Source organism: Amphiura filiformis, chromosome 2 (assembly GCF_039555335.1).
Source record: "Amphiura filiformis chromosome 2, Afil_fr2py, whole genome shotgun sequence".
Classification (NCBI taxonomy): domain Eukaryota; kingdom Metazoa; phylum Echinodermata; class Ophiuroidea; order Amphilepidida; family Amphiuridae; genus Amphiura; species Amphiura filiformis.
The window spans coordinates 7,184,484-7,207,016 of NC_092629.1; the positions used below are offsets into that span (position 1 = coordinate 7,184,484).

The window sequence follows — 22,533 nt, forward strand, 5'->3', positions numbered from 1 at the left end:
CTTTTCATGTCAGCTCCATTTGAATTGTGCGGTCATGTCTTCCATAGAGGGTGTATGGATTTCAGTGGCCTGATGCACTAAACAGACTATCAAAATGTTTTCTTGTCAAAATTGAAAAAAGTGAAAAAAGTATGGTATGTGAAATCGCAGAGACCCCAGGTATGTGATTTCACAGACATGTCTGTGAACTCGAGTGTTTTGTTAATTCAGTGCACCGCCAAACTGATATGTGGACTGTGTTTGCTAAGCTTTTTAGCATTGAAAAGCATACTGTAGGCATTTTATGTTTCTTTCCACTGCCAAATTCTGCATACTTATTATGGTCTCAGCTTGGTCTGGTTAATTTCTGGCGGCTGTGCTAGCAATGCATGCACCAGTATGCAATAAAAAGAAAAGCATACTGTAGGCATTTTATGTTTCTTTCCACTGCCAAATTCTGCATACTTATTATGGTCTCAGCTTGGTCTGGTTTATTTCTGGCGGCTGTGCTAGCAATGCATGCACCAGTATGCAATAAAAAGAAAAGCATACTGTAGGCATTTTATGTTTCCTACCACTGCCAAATTCTGCACACTTGGTCTGGTTGATTTCTGGAGGCTGTGCTAGCAATCATACATTACAACTTCTCAAGTTTTTCATCCTTAAATCCATATGTGCATGCATGCACTATTATGCGATGAAAATGCTTAACTTGTCTTGCCATACTAAGGGTTGACCTCACCATGATGCTTAGCTACCAAAAGAGATGCTAATGGGCTATTCCATGTAAAAGCCACACTACCCCTGTGGAAGATTTCGGAAGTATCTCTCACAGGGGGAGTACAAATTTCAAATGGAATGAACACATTTTGCATCCTTTGAGAAGGATTCAACCTGAATCTTCTACAGAGGGAGGGTGAGTTTCAAATGGAGCTGCTAATGTGTTCATTCCATTTGAAATTCATACTCCCCCTGTGGAAGATATTTCCAAAATCTTCCACAGGGGAGTGTGAATTTTAAATGGAATAGACCAAGGTGAACAAATGATGTCGCTTGAAACGAGGTAGCTGGTCAGTTTCTATTAAACATTGCAATCATACGGTACAGGGAAATATTGGTCGATCCTTCATGTAATTATATATTTTGTGTAACCTAAACCTAATCCTAACCCTAAGTCTAATCCTAACCCTAACCTTAATTTTGTGTAAAATTACATGAAGGAATTACCAAAATCTTGCACGCTTCCTTTCTGAGATTGCAAACTTGAGCAGTGTTAAAACATGTATTTCTATTGTCAGGTATTTCTTGGATTTACAGAAAAATAGAAACAAACACCAGTGAGGCCAGATATGACAAACAAACATAAAAACAAACAAATACCTTCTTAGTTCATTTCTGTCTTGATATTATTTAGTGGGTTTGGTTTGTCTGTTGATTTTGATTTTGTTGGTTGGGCTGTTCCAGTTTAAATCCATACACCCCGTTTAGAAGACATGATCTTAATCTCCTATGCAGGGAGTGTGAACTTCAAATGGGGTTACCTGAATGGGTGACTCCATTTGAAATCTACACCCCTAGATGTGGAAGATGAAAGTCATGTCTTCCATAGGGGGTGTATGGATTTGAGCTAAAATAGCCCATTATGATCACAACATTACTACTGCACTAAAGATGTGATTTTTAAACTGTTCTAGATTTAGAGTTTTTGGTAGAAGAGTTTCGTCTGTGTGTAGCATTTGATGGTCTTTAGGTGGGTTGAATTTTAGTCAGAATTTAATGGAGAAAGTGAAGCAAAGTCTGTGTTGACTGCTAGGAGCATAAACTTGTTATAGTAAGAGACCAGTGCTAATGTTTGGTGACCAAATATTTTGAACAAAGGTTTCAAAGTTTTTTTGGCATGCCTGAAGGATATTGAACAATTTTGACTTTTATTAGAGAGAATATGGATGTGATATTATTTAATTCTAACAATAGACTTGTCTGTTACAGATTGGAGCACGATTTATTCTCCTCTGTGCAAGCAATCATGGAAATTAATAACCATTTTAAGTGAATTTTGATTTAAACTTTTAATTCAAACACTTCAGAATTTCTACCTCAGAATTTTCAGATGGTACTCCATCTTCACATCGAGTGACAGTCACTCACTTGCTGATGAAAGATGGAGTGTGAAAATTCCAAGGTAGGAATTAATTCCTTATGTTTAGATCAAAATTTTAAATCAAAATCATGATTTATACCAACACAGATGAACTTTCATTAACATTTTTAGTGGAGTTTGTGCGTGCATGAACAATCAAATTCAAAGGCCTATAGTATCTCATAATTCTTGTTCTGATTTGCAGTATCTGACTTAATACGGTAGCAATGGGCTATTCCAGTTGAAATTCTTATTCCCCCTAATGAAGACGCCACCTTCATCTCCCACACAGGGAGTGTAAATTTCAAACGGGGTTACATGTCTAAATGAGTGACTCCATTTAGGCCATGTCTTCCATAGGGCGTGTATGGATTTTAACTGCAATAGCCCAATGTGGTGACACCGCAGATATTTGAAGGGGTTTGTACAAGTATGCCCTATCTGCAATAGCTGTCCGGTGTCATATTTTCAGATTGTGTACATTATAGAATGGCAGAAATTGTCATATGTCTATAGCATATAGTATAGGGCAGCTATTGCAGATAGGACCCTCTTGCACATATCTGTCCCTGCATCCACAAAGGATAAACCTATACACTATTTGACCATCTTCAATATTTTCATACCCCCTCTGCACTACACAACTTCCATGCACACCCTACTTGCACTCTTTGTACACATCATCCATAAAAATTATATTTTCTAGCCTGCAATCTCAGAAAAAATGTTTCGACCACTTGCCTTAGCTTACATTTTCTTTTACCACATTGTGTGTACTATTCGAGTTACTTGACACTTAGAATTATAAATTATAAATGTGTAGCCTCAGTTGAACTGTCAGTTCATAGGCGTAGATCAATCTTGGGATGGGGGTGAATCCCCAATACATTTTGATAAGGGGATGGTCCATACAATCATCCGGCAATGATGACACGTGTATGTGGGTTTCTGACCAAAATAACCTCATACTTGGCAATTTTGGCCTAAAAAGTGCTGATATTGCTCTCTTTATGTAAATTGTTCCACTTTTGCACCATATTTCACCATTTTAGCTTCAATATGGCAAAATTTTAGTATGTTTGCATGCATTTGTACCATAAAACATATTCTGCCACCAGAAGGTGCTGGATTAACTATACTTCCAGAAATTCTTTTACGACCCCATTCCCCAAATGTCAAAAAGAAATCTATGCTACTGCCTCAGTTCCTCTTCCACATACCCCTTCTCTCTCCCCACCAATCAATGTTGGGACAATACATTACACTGCCCAGGCTTGAACTCTTACGGCAGTCACTCGGTAGAGTCAAGTGCCTTAATCAATGAACTAACTGGACTACAATATGATACACTAGGTAATTCATACGAGTAGTTAATAAAAAATCAAAAAAATTGTGCACATAGCCAAGATTAGAAAATAGATATCTTTTTTGGTAGCTGATATAAAGTAGTCCTTGTCCCTGAGAGGTGTTTCTTAGAAGTCCAGTTTTCCTCATCTGGTCACATCTTTGTTTTTTCACATGAAGTTTACTTTTTTCATCCAATCAAAGATGTTGTTTGACATGAAGTCAGGTTGTCTTATCCAATGTTGTTTCATTATCCAATCACAGAATGATATTGTTTTATGTTGTTTCACATGAAGCCTAGTTGTCTTATCCAATCATAGATGTTGCTTCATTATCCAATCACAGAATGATGTTGTTTCATATGAAGCCTAGTTTTCAGTTGTCCAATTTTCTCATCAAATCACAGACGTTGTTTCATATGATTGTGAAGCCATGTTCTTATCCAATCACAGATGGATGTTGTTTGATTATCCAGTCAGATGTTCTTTCACATGAAATCTATTTTTCGTATCCAATTTTTGTTTGAAATCAAGTTTTTTATCCAATCACAGAATGTTGTTTCAACAGAATGTTGTTTCATATGAAACCTGGTTTTCTCATCCAATCATAGATGTTATTTCATATGAAGCCTAGTTTTCTCATCCAATCACAGATGTCGTTTTATATGAAGTCTAGATGTCTCGCCCAATCACAGAATGTTGTTTTATATGAAGTCTAGTTTTCTTATCCAATCACATTTTTTGTTTCATATGAAGCGAAGTTATACAATCACAGATGTTGTTTCATATGAAGTCTAGTCTTCTCATCCAATCACAGATGTTGTTTCATATGAAGTCTAGTCTTCTCATCCAATCACAGATGTTGTTTCATATGAAGTCTAGTCTTCTCATCCAATCACAGATGTTGTTTCATATGAAGTCTAGTCTTCTCATCCAATCACAGATGTTGTTTCATGTGAAGCCTAGTCTTCTCATCCAATTACAGATGTGTTTTCTTATGAAGTCCAGTTGTTTCATCCAATCACAGATGTTGTTGCATATCAAGCCAAGTTTCAGTTTCTTGTCCAATCACAGATGTTGTTCATATAAAGCCTAGTTTGCTTATCCAATCACAGATACTATGTCTTATTTCTTCTCACTCTTTCACAGGTACATGTATTTTATTCAATCACAGATGTTGTATTATATATTACCAACTTTCTTATCCAATCAGAGATGTTGTTTCATATGAAGTCTAGATGTCTCATCCAATCACAGATTGTTTCATAATTATGAAGACTGCCTTTCTTGCCCAATCACAGATGTTGTTTCATGTGGAGCCAATTTTCCTATCCAATCACAGATGTTATGTCTTATTTCTCCTCTCATTCTTTCAGACCTTTACAAAGCTGCTCTACAACAAAAGGTTTTGGGGGTTATTGTAGATCCGAGCGGTAAAACGGAAGAACTAAGTACTGCACGTAAAAGTAAAAGAATCAAATTGTTACAATGCTTTTGGTATCATCATGTTTTTAAAAACCTGGCTGCTGACTGTCGATGGATGTTGTGCATGGCTGATGTGAATGATCATTGAGGAATGAATCATGTTATCATCATATCACTTTTTATTTTGATTATTTTCTGTTAGATTTTTGGTTGAAATTTTGATTTAGGAAGAAAGAGATGAATGGGAATGAATTAGATTAATTCAGCTTCTGCATACCATCAGCCTACTGTTGACGGTCGGCGCCTGGCAGATCCGGAGCCTTGTTTCTATTGTTTTTGGAACAATGGAATGCAGTTATACCGCTGGTTCTGCAACTGGTTTTTAACCTATTCTTAAGGTGTTTAAGAAACACACAAAAAATCATATAGTACTGGTAAACATATTTATTTACTATTCCTTTGGTGCAATGTGATTGGCAAGGGTGCAATTAACAGCTTTCCTATCAGGACTCAGTTTTGGTTTACCTGAATTAAGCTGGAACCAGGACTCAATTTGGGCATACCAGGACTTTTTTTGCATGATTTTAGGAAAATTACAAATATTGACAAAAAATATACTATGTAGAAACACCATTGCTAAATTTCAAGTGGTCGCCATCAGCATGTTCGACAAATTTACACCAGTAAACATTAAACTAAGCAAAAGAATACCAAATTATGACCTCTGAAGGCAAGTAACAAGAAAAGGCAAACTATTAGGTAAAAATACACAGGAAATAGTTATAATTTGAGTTAAAATAAAGTTGTTCTTTACCAAGAATTTTGTATTTTCTGTTTATGACAGCCGATACTTCAGGATGAAAATTGCACCTGGTTCTATGATCAAAAGTTTGAGTTGCATTATTCTACCATTTGTTGCCCTACCTTCTCTCCTCCCTGCTCCCTCCATCCATGTCACCCTGCCAAGTAAGTAAGAAAAACAGTAGCTGGGGACCAACCAATGGGTCTTGCATATATCCAATTTAAAAAATAATGTTTAGTTGAAATCCATATAATATCTGTTATACAATCATCAAAATTACTGTTTACTTCTGAGTTTAATTTTCATATAGCCATACATGTCATTTTACTTAGCTCAATTATTGATTCAATTGTAGTCTTTCTCTAGAGGACACTCAAATGCAGATTACACTGTATACATTGTTCTCAGAGTGTATGTTCCTTCTTCCTCTGTTCATCACTTGTCACAGTATTGTGTATTGTTGTTGTGGATACCAACAAAATTTCATGTTACTACCTTGTTCATCTAGAAGTACTTTTTAGTGTTTATGATTCTATATACATGTTTAACCCCCATAACATCACAGCCAGGTGGCTGAATTACACTTTTAACAAGATATACAACAAAATATACGAAACTACAAAATATTGTACCCAATTATGAGAAAGGACACATGAAATGGACTGTTTCAGTTGAAATCCATACAATGCCTAAGGAAGACATGACCTTAATTTAACAATTTTCCACACATGGAGTGTGAATTTTAAATGGGTGACTCCATATGAAATCTACACCCCCCTGTGTGGGAGATTAATGTCATGTCTTCCATAGGGGGTGTATGGATTTCAACTGAAATAGCCCACTGGAATTCAGCTAAGAGATGCAAATGGACATAAAAGACAAATATCAAACCACAAAGTACTATTATTATAATCGCACCTGTTAGATCTACATCCAAAATATGTGTGCTAACTAGGGTACAATGAATGCATGATTCAAGCAGAACATAGCAGCAGTTTGCCAAAAATTGCTGTGCATGGAGAAATCTTGTTGATGATGATGATTACATTAAGCAAATGCATGAAGTTATAGGGAATATAAGGGCTTTGCAAAATCTGCTTACAAGTGTGCGCTGGCAATTTTAAAGAGATCTGGCATGCATTTCTTAGCTGTCTTCCATAGACTTCTTCTCCGCTCAAAGGGAGCAACTTGCTGGTACTCTCTGACTTATAATAAGCTTGTAAGTGAACATCTTAATATAATTATGTAACTTTTGGCCTAAAGAAAGCGATGCTAAGTGACTTCAATGGTTATAAAGACAAGAATATATCAATGTTACAGCCCTGCAGCAGTGTTGTAGTGTTAATCATACTATTGGGGGCACCAGGCCAGATTGGGGGCACAAGCCATTTTTCTGCAAGTTTTCTATGGGATTTCTAAATGTTCAAATTAATTGGGGGGGGGGGTGGTATGTGCCCTTATGACGCTACACCACTGCCCTGCAGTATATATGTATGTCTGTTCTTAGTTGACATGATATTGTATTCTTCATTGCCTTGTCTTTTTCATTACATGTTGTCAACCACCAAATCACACCTGTGAAATTCCAGTTAAAGGTGGAGTATAATTGATATTAAAAAAACCCACCATAATATAAGCTATTCAGTATAAGTCATGCTTGTTTATGATTGCATATTGCTTGCTTTGGAAATTCATTACTACTATTATTAACATATGGTTCTGAAAATATCATTCTGGAAAGATGCAGTTTACGTAATATTGTACACTGGTTTTGTGTACTTTGGGTGATAAAATTTGTTCGGCTTATAATGAGTGAAAAAATCAAGACTCATAACATTGTGCGTTGATAGAGAATGGCGTGCACGCAGTTGGGCGCAGCAGCTATGCTAGTTTTACATTGCATAATGTGTGACTGGCACACACAAGGTCTGCAAGGACAAGAGTGTCTCGCAATGTCTCTGCAAGGACAATAATGTCTCAATGTGTTACAGAACTTTATACATAATTATATTAGTGACCCTCGCTAATTATATTAGCGACCCTATGTGAAATTACGGGAGCATAAGGTGTGACTTTATTAACGCGCTTAGTAACAAAAACCCGAGTAATTTTCACCAATTCTAAGCTGAACAAACTTTAACAATGGTTTAGCCAGGAAGAGGGGGGACTGGAAGGTTAAAATGTGTATGCTCTGGGAGCTTTTAAAATAAATGCAATAAATGCACCACTTGGTGGTTAGGAAACAAGTTATGCTCCAGGAGTGCTACATGTGGAGGATATCTCAAATATGCAGTGCATATAGCAATGGGTATTTGAAATGCGGTTTAACATTTTGAAAATCTTATGCTGTTTTCATGCCGCTTGTAGCCTCGGTTCAAGGCATGTGGGATAGTGTGTTTTTTTCTTTTCCTTTTTTTGCTTCTCAATTTATTTTTATTCTGATCTCTGATCTTTCTCCCTGCCATTGCTCTATCCCAGACGCCCTAACGCCTCGAACTGAGGCTATGCCGCTGAGCGGCGTGCGACAATGCAGACTAACAGACACAATCAAGGCTTGTCATTGGCTGATACCTCACACCGCTTGCCGCAAAAGTTTGACAAGGGCATTATTGTGCAAATGTCGGAAATGTAAATATGGAGAAAATATTGGTAACATATTAAGGCAAATTCTTGTGGTGTATATAAGGTTGAAAATATACTTTAACACCTTTTTGCATTTTGCAAGACCTATATCTTCCCATATGCACTGGAGTAATCCACATGACTTAACCCCTTAGGACTACTAAGTGCTTAAAAAAAAAACTTGGAGCTTTAAGTAAAGATATTTTGATGTTTAGGATTTGGGTTTCACTCCCAATTGTTACCGCTGTACATATTGCCTTGCATGGAGTTGGCTAACAGTCTCAATTTCTTTCCTGCGATTTCTTGGATACTCACTCTCACTGAATCGGTGAGACACTTCTGTCACCATCAGTGGCATGTGTAAAGGGAGCCGGGTGAGCTCCCCACATTTGTCAGTCAGTTAGTGAATATGTACCCAGTTGGGGGAATCGAGACCCTTGACTCCTGTCACTTGCAGACGCCACTGGTCACAGTGTTCTTTGTTTTTACCCGTTTGAACTTGCATCATCAAATACCAATGCATAGGATTCGAACACCTATACCAATTGAGCTATCTTGAATGCTTGCAAGAGAGCTTTGTGTGTAATCAAAGTCAGGGGATCAAATCTTTCTAAAAACTAACTTGATTTTGAAAGACATCTGGTTTGCCAGAATTTTCTTTATTGTATGTTCCAAAAAGTCTTTGTTTCTTTATTTAACTCTTCTCTCTCCATCATATTTGTTTGGGAGAGATTTTTAAAACTAACCTGCTGATAGGTCCCAACAACAACCTTTATGTGAACATATCTAATCATCATTAGGCAACTATTACTGCATCATAATCAAAAGTTGTGACTATCACGAATAGTCGCGACTATGACTATTGACGACTAATTAGTCATGCAACCTTACTACATGTTCATGTATGAAATTATGTTTCATCTTCTTCTCTTCTTTCTATTACAGACTTGTATAAGGCTGCTCTACAGCAGAAAGTCACAGAAGATCTAAGTAAAAAACATAATAGTGTTTTCACAACTCCCCTTAATATGTTTGCTGAAAATTCTATAATTGTGTGCTGACCTACAGATATAACATTATAGACTTCAATTATTATAATATTAACAGTCTTAGATTTATATGGTCCCGTCACTTATCTCCATCTTTCTAATTGGCAGTTAAGTATTAATTTGTTTTTCCCACAGTGATATTTAAAGCATTTATTCACACAATTCACAGAAAATTTTAGAGCAAATAAAGAACTTTTTATTATTTAGATACCCCTATAAATATTAGGCTTGTTGTTGTTTCATTTTTCTTTGGTGACATGTTGCCAAAACTTGGAATCCGACATCAAATCTTTGTCGACAAACAAGTGAAAAATACTTTATAAAGCTTCAGAATTTTAGCTCTCAATGAATTTATTTATGCATCCATGACGGCCAACGATGACAAATGGTAGGCCTATACCTGTCCCAGTGTGAAATATATTAATTTGCTTCCCTTTGTAGAGTCATTTTAACAAGATTGTGAAGCGCTTGGTTGATATTTTTTACTACTTTTTACTAGTAGTTACTAGTCATGCATGATTTATTATTTTGTCGACAGTGATAGTCTCTTATCGCCTGTCAGAAAAATCTCAAAAAATCTCATTGTCGACAATTTTGGCGCCAGTAGGTCTGTCGATAAAAAGCCTAATACATATTGCGACTAGCAGTACCTGAAAACATTGGTGCCATTCCGGCTTGAAGTATGGGTGGATAATTGGTCTGAATTTTCAAAAAGCGGATGAAAAGAAAAAAAAATTTGCCAAAAGGTGGGTGAGGGGGACATGTCCCCTCGGGATTGACGCTCATGCATGGAAAGGTGATTCCCCAGGGGAGAGGGAGGTGGTACAGGGATGTGTGACAGGTTTGGGCTGCTTTTTCCCCTTCAGATTTGGGGTGTAAATTTTAAAAGCTGGTTTAAAGAAGGGTGCTTTTTAAAAATGTTTTCCAAAAATCTGACAAGTCTGCTAATAATTCATATTTTTTGAGCAAAATTTTGGTTTCAGAATTCCTGTGGTTTCTTTCTCTAAACAAAAGTCCATATCTTCTAATATATCTGAGACAATAAAATTCTTACATCGATCATGAAGCCCAAAATCTCTTACATTAAGTTTTCAGAATTCCTTTGGTAGAAACAAAGTCCATATCCAATATATCTGTTATCCCAAAATTTCAGCAAACATAGATCACTTTTTCGCCATGAAATGAACATAATCTTCATGATGAGTATCATGAGACACTTAACTTACCTATAATATTCTAATTTCTCTGCTGTTCTTTTTTTCACACAGATTTTAGTCCCACACACCGAGTTGTTTTTCAGATACTAATCTTGTTTGCTGTTGACTGGCTATGGATGTGTGTAGTTTATCATTTTCAATAAAGTTGATATTAGCTATATTAGTCTCGGTTGTTCCTCATGAATTCACAGTAGACTAACCCCAATAGTAGTGTTCTTGTTTTGTATGGCAATGCCAATATTATGCTTACATCAGCAAGAAATTGTAATAATTATATTCAATAAGAAGTTATCAGTTTCAGTTGCTCCACATGAATTCATATCGGGCTATTCCAGTTGAAATCAATCACCCCTATGGAAAACATGACCTTAATCTCCCATACAGGGAGTGCAGATATGGAGTCACCCATACAGGTAATCCTATTTGAAATTCACACTCCCTGTGTGGGATATTAAGGTCATGTCTTCCATAGGTGGTGTGTGTATTTCAACTGGAATAGCCCATTAGACTATAAAAAAACCCAGTAGTTCTGTTCTTGGTGTCATTGTACATTCTTGAAAAAGACGATGCCAATATTGAGGGTATGGTGGCATAGCAGTCCAAAACTTCGGCCTCATGGGTTGTGGGTTCGAACCCAGTCGAACTCAGTGCACGTAGGCACTTTTCACCCGTATTGCCTATCCTCGCCCTGATGTACAAATGGGTACCGGCTTAATTCAGTGTTGTGAAGGTAAGAGACTCGCTGTGGAGGAGATGTATTGATCCTTGCGCAGCAACCTTATATGGTTGAGTCTGGCCCAATTGTTTTGAAAGAGGCACACCAGCCTGTGTTCACAGGCATGGCCCCTTACTTTACCTTGACTTTTTAATGTCAATATTATTTTTACATCGGCAAAGAATTGTAATTGTGTGTATGTACGCATACATGTATATTCTGTATTTAAGTATGGCTGAGGATTGGCATTAATAGTTTGAATAGTGAACATTTTACAGTCAAAATCAGGGGGGGGGGGCGGCCAAGATTGACTGAATTTTGACGTCATCATTGGTTTTACACGTAAACACAAAAATGTCTCAAATTATTCCAAAACTGTACGCATGTTATTAAGTACTATTTTATCAGTCTAAATCCGTTGAGGTTCGACAGTGAACCTCATTGTAAGTACTGTTTTTGAATGTTTTGTATGAATAACGACGGTATGTTTATGATATACTTAAAATTTCCTCCACTGTGTATCACGGTTAGCGTGGTGTAATGGTAAAGTTTCGCCTGCCACGCATAGGGTCCCGAGATCGAGTCCCACTCACTCCCGGCTAGAAATTTTTTTTTTCTTCTTCACATTCATTTTGAATCCAAAAATATTTATTTTTATGTGAAAATGTATACATTCACTGAGAACTATATTTTGTGCATTTTTTTTTCTGTAACGGGCCAATAGAGCTAAAAACACAACTTGGCACAGGGCGTCCAACGTCCAGGCAGTGTTGCCGTCATATTGTCTGTTTTGTTTATGCTATTGGCTGTTGCCACATGAATAATGTCGTCCACCATCGTCTGGTCAAAATCAACATCTTACATAATGATGCTCTAACATGCTCACATATGACTGGAGCTACTATAGTTGGACCATCTTTTGTACTTATTTCAGGGGAAAAACTGTTGACTTTTCCAGTGGCTTACATGGGAGGGGGGCTGACAAAACCAATTTATTGTTGATGACCTGTTCTGTTTACCCTATCAGAGTCAGAAAATTTGATGAAGGATATTCAAGCCCCCACACCCAAATTATTGGGGGGAGGGGATGAACTCCCTAGCTCCCCCGGTTCAGAAGCATGTTTCCTAACCAGCGTTATGGACTTTTTTTTGGGGGGGGTTAAAAGCCAATGATTGTTATTTTTGCCCTTACAGAATAAGTTCCAGACAAAATATAGAGAATTTGTTAATGTTTGGACTGGGATAATATTGTTTAAAATTTGATACTAATTAAAAATATACATATAGCAAGACTTGTGGGCTCGCAGTTGTTTTATCCGATGAAATTGAAATGAAATAACATCCAGTTGGAGGACTATACAAGAGTATTGAAGGGTTGAACATATAGGAATATAGAATTACAGTTAATGTTCCACATGCTTTAATTGTATCCTTACATATTGGGCTAATTGCTGACCCCTCAAAGTGGATTTATATGCTATTTGCAATCTATGGACACTTATGCCTCACCATCCGGCAGGTGCAGATGGCTGCGGTTCTCGTTTCTTGTGTGCCCACTGCTACACTGCATTTTCTCATGCGTGTGTCCCCCTATTTATGAGTATTTAGAAAGGTACCCCACACCCACCCCCACACACCCCTGCCCACACACATTGCATCATGTAGCCAATTCCTTCCGCCCTTTGTCTTCATCAATCAACATCCATACATTGAACACTTTTTCCACCATTAAAGAGTATATTTTGGGCCCAATGTTGTTCCACTTGAACTCCCAAAATCTAAGTTTTCATGTAGAGTGTGTAGTCCCATTCCTGAAACCTGAAAGTTGATATTTTAGTACTATATGATCCCCCATTTATATTGTGTGCCTGCACCACTAACTCACCTCTACAGCTGCAGTTGTGAGTATTAATGTATATTGGGCTATTATAGTCCAGTTGAAATCCACCCCCCCCCTACGGAAGATATGACCTTAATCTCCCACACAGAGGTGTAGATTTCAAATGGAGTCACTCATTCAGGTAACCCCATTTGAGAGTCTTACTCCCTTTGTTGAAGAGTAAGGTCATGTCTTCCATTGGAGGTATATGTATTTCAACTGCAATAGCCAATTTGTCACATGTACCAAACCTTCCAGTCCTGCAAGCTTATCTGATTTACATTGGCTGCCAGTTCATTTGAGTCTTCAAATAAGCCACTGCTTCTCATATATCATGCTGTAATGGACAAGCACCATCATAAATCGCTGAATGATACAATCCACCATGCACAGGCTTGCACCTGGCAACAAAAGATCTTCTTGTTGAACAAAAATAATTCTTGGGGGATTGAAGCATTGGCTGTTTCAGCTCCTCATCTATGGAACTCTCTGCTCATCACATCCATGCTTGTTCCTCTCTTTTATCATTTAAATCATCTCTTGAAACTCATCTCATGAATTGCTTGTGGTTAAGTTCTTGTTTGTTTATTGCTTATTGACATATATTGCTTGGTTTCATTGATCTTCGCTTGAACTCTTCTTGCACCACAAGTGCTTATAAGTGGATTTGCTTGTGGTAGAAAAATGTACATTATTATTATTATTATTATTATTATTTCTAAAACACACATTGTGACTGACACACTCCATCAAACATGAGAGAACATTATTTGCCCACTTCCACATGTTTTTTATCAGCATATGTAACTTCATCACAAGTATGCCTTGTGCCCATTTGCTTATTATTTCATCACATATAGTTAACAAGCCAGCTTTATCGCAAGTGAGCCTTGCACCCATTTCCACATGTCATTGTACCCATTTTCGCATCTTTGCTTCACACAAGCTAACTTCATCACTCCCTCTATAACCATCAGCGAGCATTGTGCCCATTGCCGCATCTTTTCATCACTACCATTAGGCTGTTCCAGTTGAAATCCATATCCCCTGTGTAATACATGACATTAATCTTGCACACAGGGAGTGTGAATTTTAGACGGAGTTGACATTCAAGTAACCCATTTGATATTCACACACTTTGTGTGGATTAACAGATTATGGTCATGTTTTCCATCAGGGGTGTATGGATTTCAAGTGGAATAGCCATTAGCTTTCCTCCATCATCGTGAGTGAGCACTGTTTTTGTTTCTGCATCTTGGAGCACAACGTATCATACCCATTTATGTATGTCTCTTCCATTAGATAGATATATATATTACAACACATTCAAACCATCAATCATGATTGTCCATCATAGCCATTTCTGTGTTTTCTTCCATTTGTAGACTTATAAATGTAAAAAAAACAAAAGCGCAGTGATTTATAGTGCACAGGCACAGCGCCTAAACGTTGATCCACAAGCCTCAGAACACTTTCATGATGCACAATCAATGGGAATTCTACAACATGCTTATTTTTGTGTAATCTTTCACTAAATCTGAGTGTATGCATAATCAGTCATCTTTCAATAGACTATGTATTATGATGGACAGGTAATCCCATTTGAAATCCACACTAGTTCCCTGAGTGGAAGATTAAGGTCATATCTTCCCTAGAGGGTGTATGGATATCAAATGGAATTACCTAATGATTGTGTATCATGTCCATTTCTGTGGTTTCTTCAACAAACGTGACTGCATGCATGTTGCAGAATCATAAATATACGAGGATTGTCCATCATGCCGATTTCTGTGTTCTTCTACTAACTGCATTGCATGTTCAGTGGCGTGCCCAGGGGTATTTTGTTTGCAGGGGGGCTCATCATCCCCCTGTGTTTCTGTATAATCATGCAAAATCAGCCCATTTTGGGCTTGATATAGCCACTCAGCCCCCAAGGTGGGTTCTCAGCTCAGCTCTCTGGGTTTGAGGGTGTCTGGGTACGCTCCTGCTATACCGATGATAACAAGTTCCATGTATTTTCTGACATTGGTGTAAACCACTTAACATTCTCCTTCTATCTCACCTGTGCTTATACACACACCACCACTACACACTGCCATTCTGCTACTGCTTCTACGGCGCTCACCGACGAAATGCGCAAATTGAGTAAGAATTTTGCATCAATGCTGATCTCTTCTTGTCTCTGTCTATGTGTGTGTGTGTATCCTTGATTGGTGCTATTCCAGTAAAAATCTATACACCCCCTGTGGAAGACATGACCTTAATCTCCCATAGGGAGTGTGAATTTCAAAAGGGGTTACCTGAATGAAAGACTCCATTTGAAATCTGCACCTTCTGTGTGGGAGATTAAAGTCATGTCTTACATCAGGGGTGTATGGATTTCAACTGGAATAGCCAACATTTCCTGTCTTACTCTAATGCTAATTTGACGGCTTCTTTAAAAAAAAAAAAAAAGCAAGAGTAACTGTGAAAAAGGAAGAAAAATGTGCTAGCTGTTTTCAGGGATGCAAATAAGACAGGTGCTGGGGCCTAAATCACAAAAAAAATGGTGTGTGGGTCAAGGGTGAAAATAAGGATATTTCAACCAGGAGCTACTTTTTGCTGAAATTAACTCTTGGTTTGCAGCCATTTCATGTAAACCAGTGGCCACTTAATCCAATTCAAAGTTACCAAAAGTGGCGAACACAGTATATTTTTGCATATTTTCACGTATTTAAGTTAGTGATTTATGGGAGACAAATGGCTCCTGACTCCCGCTTATTTTCACCCATGGAGTGGGCTTAAACATGCCACCTAGGCCTACACGGCCCACAGAGATTTGAACTTATTTGTATTCCTGCTCAGTGGACGTGCAGTTCATTGTAGAAATGTTAAGCATTTTAAAAAAAATTGCTTGAAATATTTAAGCATTCTGAAAAAAAAGTCATGCTTGAATGAAAAGAATTGTAGTGAAATATGCTGCTTTTATTTAAGGAATTATATTGTACTGTTCCAGTTGACATCCATACACCCCCTATGGAAAACATGACCTTAATCTCCTACACATGAAGTGTGCATTTCAAATGCAGTCACCCATTGAAATCACATTCCCTATGCAGAAAATTAAGGTCATGTCACCGTATGGGGTGTATGGATTTCAACTGGAATATCGCATATATTTTAGTGGGAATAAAGGTTGAGTTTTGTCATACAGGAATAAGATAATACAATTGATACCTGCTGCAGATCGCTGGTGTCTTTATTAATGAAACACTTTTATCAAAAATATGTATTTTTATTTGTATTTTGGTTGTATTAACAAGGTGCCATGAAAAAGATGACTAAATCTCACTTTATTATCTTACTGATCTGTGGAAAGATAAATGGGCTATTCTAGTTGAATTCCCTAAGACACAACCTTAATGTCCAGCACAGGGGGTGTAGATTTGAAATTGAGTTATCCATTCAGATAGCCCCATTTGAAATTCACACACCCTTGTGTGGAAGATTAAAGTTGTGTCTTTCATAGGGGTGTATGGATTTCAACTGGAACAGCCTATTGTTGCAGAATATTTGCTAAATGAGGTTATTTTGACTGCATTTCATTTCAGTCATAAGAAGGGTAGCTTTCAACTTGCATTATCGCAGCCATTTCATTTAACTTTTTGTGATAAAGGGCTCACTATTGTTGCTCGGAAATTGATTCTCATGCAATTGCACATAACTTCTTTCCATTCATTGGAGTGGGACATAACACATTCTGGAAACCATTTTATTTTTAAAGACACTATATCGGTGATTGCCACAAAGGAGTAAAATATAATATAATTTTTTAAGGATGGCTTACAAGTGAAGGATAAGTCAATACAATTGCCATTGAGGTGATTTTCATATGCAAAAAAAATGGCAAAAAAATCTAAAAACACCCTTGCAGGATTGATTATGTGTACACGGTTGTTTGATGGGATCATTTATTCGTTTTTCAAACAAAACATCGTGTACAACCAAAATTTAGGCTTAAACAGCTATAAGTGATATCATGCTAATGTATACAGATGCTGTTGAGTCATTCTCAACTTTAATTTCCCCTCTTTTACAAAATGATTCACTTTTATAGCATTTTTTGGATATAAAATGTATCTATTAATGACAAAATTGGTGGCGCTATTTAGTTACTGGAAATTACTCTTTCAAGCTTTTAATGCAAATAATTCCTTTTATTGTTTGATAAAATATGTTTATAAAATTTCCTTGTTGCTTGTGTCACCTATTCCAGGTGTTTTAATGGCAGTAATAATCACATACCCCTTGCAAATAGAGAAATATGATTTAGGATAAATAGCGCCATCTATAGTTTGCATTTAGTTAATAATGAAGCCAATTCTTTATACATCAAACAACCGTGTGTACATGTAGCTGTAAGTGTTTGTGCATATGGACAGATTTTGCTAACATTGATTAAAATATGACCTTTGACCCTTATAGGTCGTATACACTCTTACCACTTGCAGGGCATTTTAGCACACCTGTACAAAACTGCGAAATTCCATATTTTCGGAAAATTTCCAGATTTTCTAATTTAACTGAGCACTGATAGTGATAAGTATAAATCAGCTGATCAATTCCAAGAAGTTAATCTCATCAACTCATCCAAACATGATTGATAGCAGGGCAGGCCCAGAACAGGTGATTTCCCCCAGATTTAACAAAATAGTCCCTGTAAAAATATTTGTCAATGCCAGAATGTACACAAAGATTCCTTTTGGCAGAATCTGTCCAAAATAATTCCTTATAACCAAAACAATATTTTGAGCCCTTTGATAGGTAGGAGAATTTAGCTTTAAATCTAGAACGATAAGATATATAATTTTCACTAGCATGTATTAATATATACAAATTTTACCTTCTCTGCAGCTCTGTCAATCGACACATCCAACCTAGACCAAAGAACGCCGGAAATGCAGAAGCGCATGACGACGACACCAGTAAAGCGCTCCAAATGGCATCTTGGCATTAGGTCACAAAGCAGGCCACATGATATAATGGGAGAGGTGTATAGGGCAATGAAGACACTCAACTATGTAAGTGATATAGTACAGTAGTAGATTTAACCCCCTGAGCACTACCTGCTGATCTAACATTGCCTCTGATTGGTCAATTACATAATATCTTCATTTCAATCACCAATCAGAATGGAGCTTTGCAAATAATTCATCTTATGTTTTTGCATGGTGAAATTATTTTAACAATGTTGCTGATTGGTCCAATTGATAATGAAAACCTTTTTTTGACCAATAGGCAGGTAGTTCTCATGGGGTTAAAACAACAATCATAAGACTTACTATTTGCATAGCTGTGGTAGCTTGCGACCTGCATCTACAGGTCTTCGGGTATTCAACATAGAATATTTGATGTAACATATCTATATGTTATTTAATCTAATATATGTTACATAGAATATCTGGTAGAAATATATTATCGATTTTACATCATCAAACATTTGTTAGAGCTTAAATATTACTGGAAATAAAATGGGAATGGATTAAATAACGTAGATGTTACATCAAATATTTTATGTTCAATAAAAAGTCTAGAATAGGGTCTCTAAGCCACTGAAGAGATTATTCCACTTGACTTGGCACTTGACTACCACATACTGATTGGTTTTGGTCAAGTGACAAAATCTTGTTGTAAACAACTGGAAGATCATGACGCCCCTGGTCTCTGTTGAAGTCGCTGTCAGTTCTCCGTATTTGGATCGCTTCCCTGACCCCTCTCCTGAACCAGTCTTCTTCACGGTCGAGAATGCGTACGCCATCCCAGTCAATGCCATGGTGCTGCTTAGTGATGTGCTCACCAACTGGGGAAGTGGGGCATTTGTGTTCACTAATATGTGTTCTTAATGTAAGTGTTGTTTTTTGTTGTGGCATGACGACAATGTCAGAAAATGCTCCAAATGGCATCTTGGAATTGGAGCCCTGCGGGGCAATATTTTCTTTACCCTATCCTGGACTTCCCTGTCTGATACACCCCCCGACCCAACCCAAACATTTTAAGGCAAACCTGATGTACCCTGACCCACATGTTCTTTTTTCTAGAGCAGACTGGACTGGACCGTCTGTTTTGTCATTACATCAGAAATGTTGGGTTTCGAGGTGCCCCGCAGCTCAATACTTGAAATTAGGGCACAGATTAAGCCGCATGCAAGTGTTTCCATAAGTAGATGCATTAATATGATTGTAGATTATAAACTTTTTGTGACAAAGCCAGAAAGTTTACTGATGACTTTGGGTTTCAAATTTTTACCTGTTTCTTACTGTTACCTTTTCTTTTCCTATATCAGGATTGGAAAGTTGTCAACCCCTTCCACATCCAAGTACGGCGTATGAACTCCCTGCAAGGAGTGGCAAGTAAGATGAGCCTACAATTATACCAAGTAGACAACAAGAGCTATCTGTTGGACTTCAAGAGCCTCATCAATATGGGTGGCAGTAATTTAGGTATGGTGACAGACCCCTGTTCCCTTATCTGATGTGTATTCATGGGTATTAGTGGGTATGCATGCTCCATTGAAAATTTTGTAAAATTTTGGGTTATTTCTGATTAAGAAAAATGAAACTCACTGGCATTAAACTCACTTGTGTTAATATAGGTGTTGCCAGCACACAAAATGTTCAGCCCAATTAGGTGACTTAAAACGTTGCTAGAGGCTAAAGATTAATTTTAAGGGGTGATATTTTGTTCTATAAATGGGTACCAACATATAGTCAGTCCTGATTTAGTAAAATGATCTACCTTAAAATTTAAACATTTTGAGATAAATCCATATCTTTGATAATGTGAGGGTGCTCTTTTCATTGGTGACATCCTCAAATCACCACCGTACTTCGTTTTGAAAATAGCAAAACCTGTCTTGACACCTTTTGTCACTTTTCGTATATATAATATGGTAAAATGAGCACCTATTGTTAAGGAGACTGCAAAAGAAGTAAAAGGTCAAATATCAGAATGAAAAACTGCTTCTTGGAACACAGCAATCATTGAAGTATCAGGTTTTTTGATGATAATAAATTTACAACTTTTACCAATGTTGAAAAACTTTGAGCTACTTTCCAACACCACAACATCTTACCTGTTTTTTGTTGCATTTTTGTCTTTTGATCATCAGATGACCGCATGGACACAGATGACAATGCACCAACTCCAAGATCACCTAGTACTCCATCCATGATGACATCGCCAGGGTCACCGGGATGTATGATGCACCAGACTATGGAGTTCTTTGAGATGTGTGCTAGTCTTATTGCAGCGTTGGCACGATAGAAGACGCCACATGTTGAGGATAAGATGATGATAAGAAGACGATGCTCAGAGTTCTTGTCATCAAAGTATATTGTTAATCAGAGAGGTTAAGCACTTATTTGCATACTGTTTTGTCTGTAATAGATGCCCCCCTCTAATAAATACCCCCATAATTTTTTCAATGAAATAGTTACCAAAATACAAACATTTCAGATGCTATATCATGTGAGTAAGCTTAATACTGGTATCAGCACTGGCCATCACAAGCGCTAATTTGCGTGGACAAAACCAATTCTAACTTGGGACTTCCATCCAGTTCATTACCAATTTATGGTAGAATTTCACTAAGTACTTAAAATGCACTTAGTAGTATTTACCGTGATAATATTTTGTTACGTAGGTGCAGCCATATTGGATTTGAACCCTGATTTTAAAGCTTTGTTTCACTAAAAATTTGCTTTTAATAAACACCCCCTTTCATAGAATTGCGCATGCCCCTGGGCATTTATTACAGACAATATGGTATAATGCTGCACCATGTTGCATCGGCACAGAGGCAGGACTGGAAAAAATGTGGAATCCAAGTAGTTCATTCCTGGGAATTTTTTTTGAAATTTAAAGATTGGAAGGAAATTTTGCTGAAGTCTTGTCTTCCCGGGAAAGGCTTGTCTTCCCGGGAAATAAAACATTGGGCTATTCCATTTGAAATCCATACACCCCCTATGGAATACATGACCTTAACCTGCCACAGGGGGTGTAGATGTCAAATGGAGTCCTGCACCGAAGTGGGTCCTAATTGGCTAATTGGATCATGTCATAAATTACCGGCATATCATTGGTTGAACAAGCTATCTAGTATTGCTTGACCTAGGCATGACCTGCTTGTTTTTGTGCACATGTTGGCAAGTGCTGGATCTCTCTGGTAGACACTGTAAGGGTTGCCCCTCATATGGGGTAGTTAACCCTATGAGTACTACCTGCTGATTGGTTATAAAGGAGACTAGTATGATTGATTGAGCCAATCAGCATCATGGTAAGAATGGTGGTAGGTCAGAAGAGGATTGTGAAATATTTAGAAGCTGTATTTTAATTGGTCACTCGGATGAACACATTGTGTAATTAACCAATCAGAAATACTGTAAGCAAGGCATTACTCCCTATTCCAGAAAAATACAGCACTAATATTTTGGAAATAAAAAAAAAATTATCTCATTTGCCAATGAATCCTAATCCTTAAGGGATCCAAAATGAGCGTTTATTGCGTTTCGACAGTATTTTTTGTGGGACATGAGAGCACCTCAGACCTATCGAATTGCACTCTGAATACGAAGCATGTCTTTCTGATATCAAATAATTTTCATTTTTTTAAAATCACAATATAATACAAATTTTATGACAAATTATAAAATTTTGATATTTGTCAAATTTTTGATATATAACAGTCCTCGAAGTAAATTATATAAATCTAATGATATATTCTTAAAGTGTATGTAGCAGGGAGGAAAAGCCGACGGTCAATTGAAAATTTTGACCTTTCATATTGAAGATATGGATTTTTTCCCAAAAGACCTAATTTTTTGGGTGTTTTGGGAAAAAATCCATATCTTCAATACGAAAGGTCAAAATTTTCAATTGATCATCGGCTTTTCATCCCTCATACATACACTTTAAGTATAAATCATCAGATTTATAAAGTTTACTTCAAGTACTGTTAAATATCAAAAATATCAATTTTAATGATTTACCATAAAATATGTATTAAATTGCGAATTTCAAAAAATCAAAATTATTTGATATCAGAATGACATTCTTCATATTCAGAATGCAATTCGATATGTCTGATGTGCTCTAATGTCCCAAAATAAATACTGTCCAAACGTTCATACCCCAGCCCTTAACTTTGTTCTAACTGGCAATAAATGTCAAATTTGAATAATTTGAGGGAAAATGGGCTAAAGACATGCAATTTTGCATTTTTCTTACAATTGGAATCATAATATTCTAAGACTTGGAACAAGTCTAAGCATTCAAAATCTAGAGTATAATATGAGGTTGCTCATAAATGTAATAGTTTATGTTAT

General features: G+C 37.0%; 1 protein-coding gene across 7 annotated transcripts in view; it reads left to right on the forward strand.

Annotated features, from left to right (window-relative positions):
• The window catches only part of LOC140145830 (5'-AMP-activated protein kinase catalytic subunit alpha-2-like), a 50,978-nt gene extending 29,757 nt beyond the window's left edge, over positions 1-21,221 (forward strand). For 4 of the 7 annotated variants that reach the window (XM_072167513.1, XM_072167514.1, XM_072167511.1 and 1 more), the window contains 3 exons: positions 18,065-18,231; positions 19,494-19,650; positions 20,319-21,221. In XM_072167513.1, the coding sequence (XP_072023614.1) occupies positions 18,065-18,231; positions 19,494-19,650; positions 20,319-20,473 (479 nt within the window). In that variant the 3' untranslated portion in view covers positions 20,474-21,221. The remainder of the gene's footprint in view (positions 1-18,064; positions 18,232-19,493; positions 19,651-20,318) is intronic. The other 3 variants (XM_072167515.1, XM_072167512.1, XM_072167517.1) reach the window with 1 other exon arrangement.
• The last annotated feature ends 1,312 nt before the right edge of the window (positions 21,222-22,533 follow it).